We start from the raw sequence: 15,503 nt of genomic DNA on the forward strand, positions 1-15,503 counted from the left end.
GAGGTGGAGTTTGTTAGGTGTGTTCAGGAAGGTTTCTTGACACAATGTGTAGAAAAGCTACAAGAGGAGAGGCTGTACTTGATCTGGTATTGGGAAATGAACCTGGTCAGGTGTCAGATCTCTCAGTGGGAGAGCACTTTGGAAAGAGTGATCACAATTCTATCTCCTTTACCATAGCATTGGAGAGGGATAGGAACAGACAAGTTAGGAAAGTGTTTAATTGGAGTAAGGGGAAATATGAGGCTATCAGGCAGGAACTTGGAAGCATAAATTGGGAACAGATGTTCTCAGGGAAATGTACAGAAGAAATGTGGCAAATATTCAATGTTCAAATGAGACAGGGAAAGGATGGTAGGGTACAGGAACCGTGAAGTACAAAGGCTGTTGTAGATCTAGTCAAGAAGAAAATAAAAGCTTACAAAAGGTTCAAAAAACTAGGAAATGATAGAGATCGAGAGGATTATAAGGCTAGCAGGAAGGAGCTTAAGAAAGAAATTAGGAGAACCAGAAGTGGCCACGGGAAGGCCTCGGCATCAGGATTAAGGAAACCCCAAGGCATTCTACAAGTATGTGAAGACGTGAGAGAATAGGACCCATCAAGTGTGACAGTGGAGAAGTGTGTATCGAACCGGAGGGGATAGCAGAGGTACTTAATGAATACTTAGCTTCAGTAATCACTACGGAAAAGGATCTTGGCGATTCTAGGGACTGAAAAGCTTGAGCATGTAGATATTAAGAAAGAGGATGTGCTGGAGTTTTTGGAAAGCATTAGGTTGGATAAGTCACCGGGACCAGACTAGATGTACCCCAGGCTACTGTGGGAGGCAAGGGAGGAGATTGCTGAGCCTCTGGCGATGATCTTTGCATCATCAATGGGGACAGGAGAAGTTCCGGAGGATTGGAGGGTTGCGGATGCTGTTTCTTTATTCAAGAAAGGGAGTAGAGATAGCCCATGAAATTATAGACTAGTGAGTTTTACTTCAGTGATTGGTAAGTTGGTGGAGAAGATCCTGAGAGGCAGGATTTGTGAACATTTGGAGAGGCATAATATGATTCAGAATAGTCAGCATGGCTTTGTCAAAGGCAGGTCATGCCTTACGAGCCTGATTGAATTTTTTGAGGATGTGACTAAACACATTGATGAAGGTAGAGCTGTAGATGTAGTGTATATGGATTTCAGCAAAGCATTTGATAAGGTACCCCATGCCAGGCTTATTGAGTAAGTAAGGAGGCATGGGATCCAAGGGGACATTGTTTTGTGGATCCAGAATTGGCTTGTCCACAAAAGACAAAGAGTGGTTGGAGACGGGTTATATTCTGCATGGAGGTCAGTGACCAGTAGTGTGCCTCAGGGATCTGTTCTGGGACCCCTACTCTTCATGATTTTTATAAATGACCTGGATGAAGAAGTGGAGGGATGGGTTAGTAAATTTGCTGATGACACAAAGGTTGGGGCTGTTGTGGATAGTGTGGAGGGCTGTCAGAGGTTACAGTGGGACATTGATAGGATGCAAAACTGGGCTGAGAAGTGGCAGATGGAGTTCAATCCAGACAAGTGTGAGGTGCTTCATTTTTGTAGGTCAAATATGATGGCAGAATATACAAACTGTTTGTAGTATTAATGGTAAGACTATTGGCAGTGTGGAGGATCGGAGGGATCTTGGGGTCCGAGTCCATTGGACACTCAAAGCTGCTGCGCAGGTTGACTCTGTGGTTAAGGAAGCATATGGTGCATTGGCCTTCACCAATCATGGGATTGAGTTTAGGAGCTGAGAGGTAATGTTGCAGCTGAATAGGACCATGATCAGACCCCACTTGGAGTACTGTGCTCATTTCTGGTCGCCGCACTATAGGAAGGATGTGGAAACTGTAGAAAGGGTGCAGAGGAGATTTACAAGGATGTTGCCTGAATTAAGGCGCATACCTTATGAGAACAGGCTGAGTGAACTCAGCCTTTTCTCCTTGGAGTGATGGAGGATGAGAGGTGACCTGATAGAGATGTACAAGATGATGAGAGGCATTGATTGTGTTGATAGTCAGAGGTTTTTTTTTCCCAGGGCTGAATTGGCTAGCACAAGAGGGCACAGTTTTAAGATGCTTGGAAGTAGGACCAGAGGAGATATCAGGGGTAAGTTTTTTACAGAGAGAGTGGTGAGTGCGTGGAATGGGCTGCTGGCGATGGTGGTGGAGGCGGATACGATAGGGTCTTTTAAGAGATTCCTGGATAGGTACATGGAGCTTAGGAAAATAGAGGGCTATGGGTAACCCTAGGTAACTTCTAAGGGAAGGACATGATCAGCACAGCTTTGTGGGCTGAAGGGCCTGTACTGCGCTGTATGTTTTCTATGTTTCCATGTTTTATGTTTCTATCAATTATTGTTATGCTATGTGTTTGCCTGCATCTGATCTGGAAGCTTCCTTGAACTAAGCAACTTAGCCAGCTTTCTGTTTTGATATTAAATAACCTATTATCTTATACTGCACCTCTTCAGCAATAAGACAGATGCTCTGAACCAATATCCTGTTTTCTATAGACAGAGTTAGATTCAAAGCTGCCCTTCCAACTTCAAACTGATTACTGCTTTCCATTCACACTGCCACTGTTTGTAAGGAGTTTGTACGTTCTCCCCATGATTGCAGGTGGGTTTCCTCCAGGTGCTCCAGTTTCCTCCCACAGTCCAAAGACGTACCGATTGGTAAGTTAATTGGTCATTGTAAATTGTCCCGCGATTAGGCTAGAGTTAAATCGGAGGTTGCTCGACAGTGCAGCTCAAGGGTCCAGAAGGGCCTATTCCATGCTGTATCTCAATAAATAAATATTTTAAGAACTGAAGACTGGCTTTCATATACAAGCAGAAGCCAAACAAAGAATATTAGTTGGGAGTTTAATTTACAAGTAGCAGCTGCTCTGTTTAGAAGGCTAAGCTTGGCAAAAATAAGAGGTCCCCCGGCCCAGGAAATGAATATCCATCACATGGCAAGACGCTTAACAGTACAGATATACAGACAGCTCCCTGAAAACTGGCTCCACAGGTTGATAGGGTGATAAAGAAGCCGTGTGGCGTGCTTGCCTTTATTAGTTGCACCACTGAGTCAATGGAGTCAGGAAGTTATGTTGCAGCCTTATAAAACTAGTTTGAATGCATCTGGAGTATTTCATTTAATTCTGGTCAACCCATTATGAGAAGGATGTTGAGGCTTTGGAGAGGATGCTGAAGAGATTTACCAAAATGTGGCTGGATTCAGGTACATGTGCTAAAAGGAGAGGAAAGACAAAGTTGGGTTTTCTCTGGCAGGTCAGGGGCTGATGTGAGATCTAATAGAAGTTTATGAGATTATAAGAGGCATAGATAGAGAAGAAAGTAACTATTTCCTCAGGGTTAAAACATCTGGAGGGCATGCATTTAAGGTGAGAGGGGTTAAGTTGAATGGAGGTGTGCAGTGCAAATTTTTTTACGCAGAGCGGTGGGTGCCTGGAGGAATGCATTGCCAGAGGCAAGTACAACAGAGGCATTTGAATTGAATTGAATTTATTTTATTTCTTACATCCTTCACATACATGAGGAGTAAAAATCTTTACGTTACGTCTCCATCTAAATGTGCAAAGTGCAATCATAGTAACTTATAATAATTTATAATAAATAGAACCGTCTATGTAACATAGAATATACATTCAAATCAGCGTGAGTTAATCAGTCTGATGGCCTGGTGGAAGAAGCTGTCCTGGAGCCTGTTGGTCCTGGCTTTTATGCTGCGGTATCGTTTCCCAGATGGTAGCAGCTGGAACAGATTGTGGTTGGGGTGACTCTGGTCCCCAATGATCCTTCGGGCCCTTTTTACACACCTGTCTTTGTAAATGTCCTGAATCATGGGAAGTTCACATCTACAGATGCGCTGGGATGTCCGCACCACTCTCTGCAGAGTCCTGCGATTGAGGGAAGTACAGTTCCCACACTAGGCAGTGATGCAGCCAGTGAAGATGCTCTCAATTGTGCCCCTGTAGAAAGTTCTTAGGATTTGGGGGTCCATACCAAACTTCCTCAACTGTCTGAGGTGAAAGAGGTGCTGTTGTGCTTTTTTCACCACACAGCTGGTGTGTACAGACCACGTGAGATCCTCGGTGATGTGGAAGCCGAGGAACTTAAACTGTTTACCCTCTCAGCCCCAGATCCATTTGCATTTAAAAGGCTCTTCGATATGCACATAAATATGTAAAGAATGGTGGGATATGGCCTTTACAGAAGGAATTAATTTAGTGAGGGTTTAATTACCAGCTTAACGCTATATCATAGGCCAAGGGTTTTTTCCTGTTCTGTACTGTTCTATGTTCTATGCCTCCACAGACATATGGGAAATATCAGGCCATATTTCCTCATCTTACTTACATACCCAATGTGTTATAGCATGCTTCTGGATCAAATTCCTTCTGCCCCATTTTTGCTGTTAAAATTACTTTTATTTACTATTACAGCACAGAAGGAGGTTGTTCAGTTTACACGATCAGTGCTACCACCCAAAAGAGCAATCCTATTAGCCCAACTCTAATTAATCTACCAGTACATCTTTGCAAATGGGAGGAAACCAGCGCACCCAGGGCAAATTTATGCTGCCACAGGCAAAGTGTGCAAATACCACAGGTTGAAAATCAGGATTGAACCCACATCACTGGAGCTGTGAACCAGTAGCATTAACAGGTGCATGACTGTGCCACACACTAATTCTGTATTATTTGCAAAGTTCTTATTTTAGGCTCCTTACATTTAAATGACTTGTATATTTTGCAAAAAAAAAGCGAAGAGACCTGAAAAACTTCATTACCTTTCACTTTCTACTACAGGTGACGTTTTGAACTTAGCTTGATACTTTTCCTCTCATTCCTCTGATCGGTCTGGCATCTGACCCAGTGGAAAACCTTACTAAAATTCAAAGTAAATTTATTATCAAAGTACGTACATGTCACCATGTACAACCCTGAGATTCATTTTCTTGCAGGCATTCACAGTAAATACAAGAAACACAATAGAATCAATGAAAGACTGCATCCAACAGGATGGACAAACAATCAATGTGCAGAAGACAATGAACTGTGCAAATACAAAAGGAAAGGAAAAAGAAATAACAATAATAATAATAAATGAGCAATAAATATCAAGAACATGAGATGAAGAGCTCTTGAAGGGGAGGTCATGGGTTGTTGGAACAGTTCAGTGATGAGATGAGTGAAGTTATCCCCTCTGATTCAAGAGCCTGATGGCTGAGGGGTAATAGCTGTTTCTGAACATGATTGTGTGGGTCCTGAGTTTCCTGTACCTTCTACCTGATGGCAACAGTAAAAAGAGAGCATGGGCCGGATGGTGGGGGACCTTGATGATGGATGCTGCTTCCCTGTGACAGCACTCCATGTAGATGTGCTCAGTGATGGTGAGGGTGTTACCTGTGATGGACTAGACCGTATCCACCACCATCTGCTCTCATCAATCCTTTTTTCTTATACCCTCTTAAAATTCAAATCAAATTAATTAGATGTAACTTTGCCGTAACAAATCTCTGCTCTCACTCTCCTTAATCAATCTTAATTCATAATTCACACTGCTCTTAGAATCTGTTTTCATGAATTTGACGACTGGTGATTTAAGTTGACCGACCTGAAATTACAGTCTTCTTCATTTCCCCTTTTTAAAGAATTGATTTTAAGCACTCTAGCACCCTGTCTGTAGCTGGACATGATTGAAAAATGATTGTCAGAGCCTCCTCACTTACTTTTCATAACATAATAACCTATAGTGAAGATTCATTCATACCACCCTCCCTATAACACTTAGAAGTTCCTGAGTCTCTGCGTTATTATCATGCAACATTTCAGGCTTTACCTGATGTCTGCATCATCTCTTTGAGAGGAGAAATCTGAAGTTTCATTTTTCACTTCCATACACAGTTTATAATTTTGATCCTTTATAAAACCTATCCTTTGATTTCTTCTTCCTCTGCATATATATCTTATTCTTTGATTTACTTACCAATGTTCTCTTCATATATTCATTTTGCCTTTCTAATTTCCTTGCAATTTCATTTCTTTACACTCTCTGTTGTACTGAGCTTTCACTCTTGTACATAAACTCCCTAATGTTCAGGCTGCTTGATGTTCTGGTGACTCCAGATTTAGGAATCTCTACCCTTTTTCTTAATGGAAATGTACTTGGTTTGAGCACTCCTCGAGAAGCTTTTGTTGCTCTGGTGCCAGACTATTCTTGGCAGTTATTTCCAGCCCATTTCATTGGGGTAGTACAGTAGTGCAGTGGTACCAGCTTTACTGTACCAGCCACCTGGGTTCAATTCACGCCACTGCCTGTAAGGAGTTTATACTTTTTCCCCGTGACCGCCTGTGTTTCCTCTGGTTGCTCCAGTTTCCTCCCACAGTCCAAAAACGTACCGGTTGGTAGGTTAATTGGTCATTGTAAAAGGGTTAATTTATGGGGATTACTAGGCCGCGTGGCTCAAAAGGCCAGAGGGACCGTATCTCAATACATAAGTAAGTAAATAAAATTGCATCTCAACCTCAAAATCAGCCAGCTCTTCTTTTTATTCCTACTTTATCTTTGTTCTTTTCCATACTTTTTAAATGTAATTAAATTATTATCACTCCCATCAAATGCTTTTTCATTATAACTTTTCTATCAGTCATACTTTGCAAAGTCCAGAAATGTCCCCTTTTTTGCTGGTTGTTACTTTTGGACCAAAACAAAACAAAGTTTCCCTGAATGTATTATAAGAGTTCCACATCTTCCACATTTAATACATTGGTACTATACTAATGAATATTGAAATCCCTATTATTACTGACGTGGTATTTTTCTGTTTCTCCAAAATGTGCTTACATATTTTTCTATGTCTAATAACATCCACGTCTGTAGTATGCTCCTAGAAGTATGAATATTGCTTTTTCTTGTTGCTATTCAATTTTCTATGTATATGCTTCCTTAGAGCACTGTTTCTTTTAATCAATGTTGCATTTCCTCTTATTTAAAGTCCCTTTCTAAATTGTCTATAAAATCTGTGACCAAGAATATACTGAGCTAATTACAGGAAATATGTTGAAGCTTTAGAGAGGGTGCAGAGATTTACCGGAATGCCGCTTGGATTAGGGAGCACGAGTTATGAGGATAGGATGAATGAACTTGGGGCTTTTCTCTTTGGAAAGAAAGAAGGTGAGAGGTGACTTGATAGAGGTGTACAAGATGATAAGAGGCATAGATAAGAGTATATTAGCATCTTTTTTGGCTAATATGAGGTGGCATAATTTTAAAGCGTTTGGAGGAAAGAATTGGGAGATGTCAGAGGTAGAAATTTTCCACAGAAAATGGTAGTTGAGTGGAGCAGACTGCCAGGTGACATTTAAAAGAGTTAGATAGACACATGGATGAAAGAAAAATGCATGGCTATGTGGGAGGGAAGAATTCAATTAATCAGAGTAGGTTACAGGTCGGCACAACGTCTTGGGCTGAAAGGCCTGTACTGTGCTGTTCTATGTTCAAGTATTTCTTCCTTTCTTTAAGAAACAGCTGTATTAAATGTCCATGAACCTTTTGGTTCCCATGACTTGACTATTTGTTTTCTTCTACCCTCCGCAATGATATACTGCGTTTTCTTTATGTGCCTTCCAAACTCTACAAGTATTCCGAACCCTAAGTGAAAGACCCTGGTTTCCTTGGCTGCGTAAGTCTCGAGAGACCTTCAAATGCGCGAGCTTGAGGCGCGAGCCCACCCCGAAGCCCCTGTTTGTGTGGACGCTGCGTGATTTGTTACCCTGTTACAAATAAGGGCCACAAAATAACAGACGGTACATCGCATACAATTAAAAGATTCAGCTTTATCATTCTTAATTTGACTAAAGGGTGAGTAAGAAAAGAACAAAAAAAGAAAAGGGCCTATTTTAATGAAACAGTTTAACGTGCACAAGTTGGAGCTCACAGTTTCCCCACATCACCGATCCTTAATCGATCTCCCCCTGGGCTTTGTCGAATCACGGTCCCGCTCCGGGTCAAATCCTACGACCTTTTCTCTCTGGCATCTTCTCTCTTCATCCCTCTCCAACTAAAAACAAACCCAAGCCCAACCTTAGTGTCCCTCACCAGAAAAACCTCCCCTTCAATTTGACCATCCTAATTGGATGACAGACATTTCTCCTCATCTCTTATCTTTAACAATAACCCAAATGTAAGCTGAAAACAAGCAGCTCACACAGAACAGTGCAGAATGAAATACCTACAGTATAACCCCCCAGGGCAATACATAAGCAACACCTGCAAATAGTGGCACTCTCTTAACAAGGAGCTCTGCAAATACAGCCACAGTCTGGCAGGCTGCTGCAAATACTGGCACACTCCAGTACCATTCCAAATATTCCACCACTTCAAGGGCCTCCTGCAAGTATTGCTAAATTCCAGGGGAATCCCTGCAACTATTGGCACTTCTGGAATCCATGTAATTACTGAAACTTTCTGGATATAACTGACATTCCACAGGGATCCTGCTAATACTGACTATCTCCAAGGGTGGCACACTCTGATGAGACCTTATTGTTATAGAGCCTATGATAACCCAGTTGTTAAAGCATCTTACCACAACTGGTAAGTTATGTGTAATTGTGTATTAAATGATAGCACTGGGCAACATGACATTTGAACTACAAAATGAAAATTCTGCAAATGCTCAGCAAATTATACATCATCTACAAACTTTAGAGACTCGAGAATTTATTGACACAATCTAATTGACACCCCCCCACCCACAATTATGAAAACATTCTGAGGACTGCCGGAAAATACTGGCACTCTCCAGGCTAACTATTATTTTAACTAGTAGCACACTCTGAGGGGGTTCCATTCATCCATCCAAAAAAAAGATGGAATATATCCTTGAAATGCCAAAAATATACATCCTAGCAATCTAAAGTGAAAACAGAATGCTACAGATACTCAGGAGACCAGAGAGCATCTATCAAATGAGAAACAGAACTAGCATTTCAGTGACCAGTGGAGAGAGAAACATTAACCCTGCTTTTCTCTCTCCACAGATAATGTCTGGTGTATATGACGTTCTGTATAGAAGAGATCCAGAATGTCCTATATTAGTATACAGTAACAGGGATAACCGGTTTGTATACAGAATGGTACAGTAGTGTAAAGACCAGAATAATCTCAGGTTTTCAGAATCAGAACTCACTCATTTCCACCCCTACCCCCTTCATTTCCCATTGATAACTACAGAAGATAAGGGTCTAGCTGGACAAGTTCTGCAAACAAAAGTACAGTAAGATAAAATGCTATGTGACCTTTCTCCTAGAACCATGGACAAGTTGCAACGATTTCTTACCTCTGTGGATGAGACCTTATGCAAACATGTCGTATGTCAACACCCGCCGTGCTGGGAAACCATGAGACGGTTAGAGCGCGGGTTTCCACGCATCAGCTTGCAATCTGAACCCAAACTCCCTCTGGAAAGTGAAGGTAAAGGTGTAAGATGGTGAGGGTGAGAATAAATGGAGCAATTCTCACCATGATCGGAGGATTCTCTCCCACCACAGATTTTGGCTGTTGTGCAACAATGTTTGAGCTTAATTTAGATCAAAAATGTAGTTAGTCACACAAGGTTACTGAGTTAACAAGCAGAGGATATTAACATCAGTGACAAGGAGAAGTGTTACTGAATTGAATTTGGAGGAAAGGGAATTACTATCCATAAAGATGCAGTAACAGGAAGGTTAATTCTGTAAAGGAGACTGAGCAGGACTTGACCTCTCAGTGTTCCAAAGTGTATAAAGCAGCATAGGTCAGGATTGAACATGGAATGCTGGAGGTATAGGGCATCATTTCTACTAACTGTACCACTGTGTCCCATGGGTTTTTGTATCTTCTTTTGATAGATAGTCATGGTTTATTTTATTATATGAATTTCTTTAACATTCCTTTATAGGATGGTGCTGTAAAAGCTGAAACTTATTGACCGCCTTCGATGAGCCACCTTCCTAAACTTGTGCAGTGTCTGCTGAATGTCCTCCCTATGTGTTGTTGCTTAGGGGATTGCTGGATTTTAGATCTCTGTACATAAGAAGCAAAGTACTTCTTAGCACAGTATGTGACTTGGAGAGAAACTTACAGAAGAGGTGTTATCATACTCCTTGTGTATCTGTGTGCTGTGGGTTTCATGTGTAATGACAAGATCAATGACCATGTGGCTAAAACGAATTAGCTAAATAGGATTTGTCTTGCTTTTTGTTTTGTGAACAGAGCATATTTGAGTGATTTTCATAATGTCACGCAGGAGCCAGTATTGTAACTGTACTGGAACAGCTCAGCTTGAGAAATAGATGGTCATGGAGATTATGAGTTCAGTGTTTCAACTAGGATATGTGAGAGGCTTTTTGCCTTGGCAGTGTTTTGTGGTCTTAGTTGTTATTTGCTATCATATGAGTGGACATATGAAAAACTTAAGATAAAGTTGGCATTGCTTCCCAGAGACATGACCCACCCCCAGCACTCTAGCCTAAAGGCTTCACCATCCATTGTTTGGACCCTGACAGCCACATCAGGTATAGGCAGAGGGGGTGGCATTTACTTCACAATTAATTCATTGTGTTGCACAGTCATGGCAGTTCTGTCTCAGCCCTGCAACCCCCCACCATCACCCCCTGATCTAAAACATCTGGCAGTCAAGTGTCATCTATTCTATCTGCCAAAGGAGTTCTTCACTGTCTTCCTGATAATAGTATACATTCCACCCCTGGCAGATTTCAAGCTGGCACTGGGGGAGCTGAGCAACAGTCTCGAGACAGTGAACCCAAACACCTTCCTGATCATTGCAGGGGACTTCAACCAAGCCAACTTGAAGAAGTCGCTGACAACGTGTCACCTGAAGAACCATAAGAGCCAAAACACTTGATCACTGTTACACCTTCATTAAGGACACTTACAGTGCCACACCTGGACTTTAGCAAGTTCAGTCATTGGCTGTACCTCTACTCCAGAGACTGAGGACTGCAGCACCAGTGTCGAGACCACAAGATTAAGGGAGGCGGAGGAGCATTTCCAGGAATCTTCTGAATTGGGAGGTTGGACTATAGTCATGGATTCATGTTTGAATTTAAATGAATATGCCACAGCCGTCACCAACTTCAAAAAGACCTACACAGATGAGTGTGCGTCTTCAAGAACATACTGGGATTTCTCAAACCAGAAGCCCTGGATGAACCAGGAGATTTGCAACCTGCAGAGGGCTAGATCCATAACTTTCAAGACCAGCAATTCAGAATCCTACAGGAAGTTCAGATACTACCTATAGCAGGCCATCACAAAGATGAAAAGAGTCAGAAATGGATGCATGACAGCTCTGGCAGGATTCGCATGTGATTTTTTTCCTATAAGGCAAAACCTAACACCATAATTGTTAGTGATACTTTACTCCCTGATGAGCTCAACACCTTTTATGCATGTTTTGAAAGGGAGAATGACACTACACCTGCACAAATCCTCATATCAACCAGTGACTCTGTGATCTCTGTCTCAGAGGCCAATGTTAGAACATCCTTCTAGAGGATGAACCACTGCAAAGCACCAGGCCCAACAGTATATCTGGTCCTTCATCCCTCACTGCTGCAGTCTGAGTTTCCCACCTGCTTCAAAATGGAGCTATCATATGGGTGTCCAAGATGACCAGGGTGAGCTGCTTCAACAACTACCACCAGGTAGCACTCACATTCTACTGGAATGAAGTGCTTTGGGAGGTTGATTATGGCTAGAATTAACTTCTGCCAGAGCAAGAACCGGACCCACTATAATTCACCACTGCTGCAACAGGTCGACAGCGGATAAAATCTCACTGGCTCCCCACTGGGCTTTGGAACACTTAGAAAACAATAAAACATATGTCATGCTGCTGTTTATCAATACAGCTCGGTGTTTAATACCATTATCTTTCAAAGGATTTATTACCAAGCTTTTAAACCTGGGTCTCCATGTCTCCCTCTGCAGCTGGGACCTTCCTCATCAGGAGACCACAGTCAGTATGGATTGGTGATAACATATTCTTCTCACTGACAGTCAATACAAACACATCTCAAGGGTGCGTGCTTAGCCCACTGTTCTACTCTCTCTGCGTTCATAACAGTGTGGCTAAGCACAGCTCAAAGTCATCTATAAATTCACCAATGATACCACCATTATTGAAAGATCTCAGATTGTGATGAGGTGTACAAGAGTGAGATGGATCAGCTGGTTGAATGTTGCCTCAACAACAACCTCCTATTCCGTGTCACTAAGACCAAGGAATTGACTGTGGATTTCAGAAAGGTAAGTCAGGAGAAAACACACTCGTCCTCATTAGGGTGTCAGCAGTGGAAAGGGAGCAGCTTTAGACTCCTGGGTGTCAACATCTCGGCGGATTTGTCCCAGGCGCAATACATTGATGCAGTTGTGAAGAAGGCACGCCAGTGACTGTACTTCATTAGGTTTCTGAGATTTCTATAAATACACAGTGGAGAAAATTCTGATTGGTCACATCAGTCTGGTTTGGAGGCTCTAATGTGCAGGATTGCAAGAGGCTGCAGAGAGTTGTAGATTCAGCCAATCCATCACAGGCATAACCCTAATCAACTCTGAGGACATCTTCAAGAGGAGGCATTCATTGTCAAGGACCTCAACATCTGGGACATGCCCTCTTCTCATTGTTACTATCATCAAGACTGAAGTACAGGAGCCTAAAGAACCACAATCAACAATTCTTTCCCTCTGTCTTCAGGTTTCTGACCATCCATGACCCCGTGAACACTATGCTATTGTTGCTTTTTTGCAATATTTCTGTATTTACTCTGTAATTTATAGTAATTTCATGCCATTGCACTGTACTGCTGTCACAAAACAATAAATTTCACATCACATAAGAGATTGATAATAATTCTGATTCTAGTTAATCTAAATGGCACCTCTAGCTAAGGTTTGTAACCCTTCAAACACTTCTTACAAACTCTTCAGCATTCTCTTTGGCATTCAACTGCTGGCTTTGGTATCATTGAGAATGTAAGTGTTCTTCAAACTTCCTTCCTCTATTAGCTATTGATAAACCAGCCCCATTCACAACCAGATATAGCAAGACTGCAGAATTTGATTTGACCCATTGGGTATGAGATCACTTAGACCCGTCTCTTCTCCGGCATTTTCTCTGTTTAGTATATGTGTAATCCTGTATTATAGATTTCACTGGATACTCCCAGTGCTGCACCAGGCAAGCTTCTCTTCATTCTACTGAAGTTGATCTTTTGGCCTGTTGAAAAAGAATTCATGTGTAATATGTCACACAATTAGTTTGCAAACTGTGGTGGAACATGATTCAGCTGTTACTGTTAAACCCAAACATCTTAAGGATATCTGATAGTGAGCTGCTTAATCTATTCCAAATCATCCCCATTTAGCAACATGATGGTTAATATGCTGGAGATCCTCAGCAGGTTAGTCATTCTTCTTTGAAAGGGAAACAGAATTGATAACATGCTGTTAAAGAAGGCTGTGAAGAATGTCATTAGGGTGTGTTTTGTCTCTGCAAGGGCTATTTGCTGGTTATTTCCAGCAGTAAATTTTTGGGACTCTTTGAGTAGCATTCTGAACATGCAATCGAGGCATTGGTGTTTCTCATTAAATCACTGAGCTGTACAGAACAGAAAGAGGACCTTCAGCTCACCATGTGCAGATGTCTCAGATGCTGTAAATCATCTTGTGAGGAGTTTCAATAGTGAAGATAGTTAGAAATTGTTTCCACTAACAGGAGAAATGTTAACTGGAGAATGCAGATTTAAGGGATTTAGCAAAATAATCAGAAAAGAGATGAAAAGTTTTTTTTAAATGTTATGGAGTTTTGATCCAGAATATACAATGCAAAGTGGTGGTGGAAGAAGGTTCATTCATTATGATTATTATGATTATGAGGACACACAGTCCCCTTTATTGTCATTTAGTGATGCATGCATTAAGAAATGATACAATAACTACCAAAAAAGAAGTGGATAAATACCCAGTAAGGAAAAATACCAGGGCTGTGGAGAAAGTGAAGAAGTAAGATTATTTAGAGGTCTCCGTCACAGACCCTCTGCTAATACTCTTTCATCATATCAGCAGTCACAACAAGCCAGTGGCTTCTTTTGATGTATAGTTTTCTATCAGAGAGAGGTGGAACAGGAGTTGGGTTCTGAAGACACTCTCGTCAGTGATTGCCTATCTGTAGCTGCTGTTTTAATTTACAGGTGGTCTACCACTGCTGAATATACTGGACCTCCCACAGTGGAGTGCAGATCAAGCTATTGATATATCAATTGTACCCCTAACTTCAAGGAAAACAGCTGCAAGCTCACAGTCGTATAAATTACCCCCTCATCCAGATAACCTACAATCTGCCAGTTTGCTGGGGACCAGCAGGGAAAGCAGGTGAGGCTGAAAGATCTTTGAATGAAATTTCATCAGCCACCCACTGAAATTGAATTTGAACAGTAATTATATATGAGATTCATATAATTTCAAATCTCTTCTTTTGATATCTTGAAATTTAAATGACTTTGAGAGGGCAGTTAAATTCCAAATGCCAGCCCTTCTTTTATGAAATGATGTATTTTTCTATCTGACCCTTCTGTTCTCTGTTGCAATAAATGTATGTGTCTTACACTTCCACACTGTGCTAACAGATGCCGTAATTCCACACTTCCGTTCATCCCGCTGATGAATGCATATCCAACAACTCCTTCCACTGCAGTGATTAATCTCTATAAACCATACCAACCAGTACCGTCACAATGCGTGCTTGTAACATACTTTCCACTCGTGTTGATGAATGCCCTAATGCTGTCTCTCAACTTAACTGTGGCTGTGCATGCTTGTATCCACCACATGACTCAATATCTTTATGAATGTATTAGTCCTGCCTTCTACTCACTGCCATCACGGATGCCTTCATTCCAACTCTTGATGTACTGTGTAATGGATGTCTTTATCCTGTCCACTCAATGATGTGATTAGTGCCTGTACCTTTCTGCTTGCTTCACTGCAGTGATGCTGACCTTTACATCTTCGTGGCACTAACTTTTGTCTTATGTATTTCACATAATTACAAACACAAGAGATTCAGCAAAAGCTGGGTATCTTGAGTAACATACACAAAATGCTGGAGTAACGCAGGCAGCGTCTGTGCAGGGGAATAAACAGTCGACATTTCAAGCCAAGATCCTTCAGTAGAACTTCTGTCTGGTGTCGCACTAGAACACAGTCATATGCTCATGTAGGAACACCTCTCCAAATCATGCACCATCCATGTAGAACTTCTGTCTGGTGTCGCACTAGAACACAGTCATATGCTCATGTAGGAACACCTCTCCAAATCATGCACCATCCATGAAAATACATATAACAGTTCTTCACTGGATGTGAATTCCCCCAGCAGCACTCCAGGGGTGCCTACCTTACACAGAG

At 41.6% G+C, this 15,503-nt stretch overlaps 1 protein-coding gene across 4 annotated transcripts in view; it reads left to right on the forward strand.

The window, feature by feature from the left end:
- Nucleotides 1–15,503, forward strand: part of LOC134359944 (uncharacterized) — a 41,900-nt gene that overhangs the window by 3,232 nt on the left and 23,165 nt on the right. For 2 of the 4 annotated variants that reach the window (XM_063073816.1, XM_063073818.1), the window contains exons 2-4: nt 2,641–2,696; nt 9,343–9,506; nt 14,288–14,468. In XM_063073816.1, the coding sequence (XP_062929886.1) occupies nt 9,347–9,506; nt 14,288–14,468 (341 nt within the window). In that variant the 5' untranslated portion in view covers nt 2,641–2,696; nt 9,343–9,346. The remainder of the gene's footprint in view (nt 1–2,640; nt 2,697–9,342; nt 9,507–14,287; nt 14,469–15,503) is intronic. The other 2 variants (XM_063073817.1, XM_063073814.1) reach the window with 1 other exon arrangement.

This window comes from Mobula hypostoma, chromosome 21, assembly GCF_963921235.1.
Source record: "Mobula hypostoma chromosome 21, sMobHyp1.1, whole genome shotgun sequence".
Lineage (NCBI taxonomy): Eukaryota > Metazoa > Chordata > Chondrichthyes > Myliobatiformes > Myliobatidae > Mobula > Mobula hypostoma.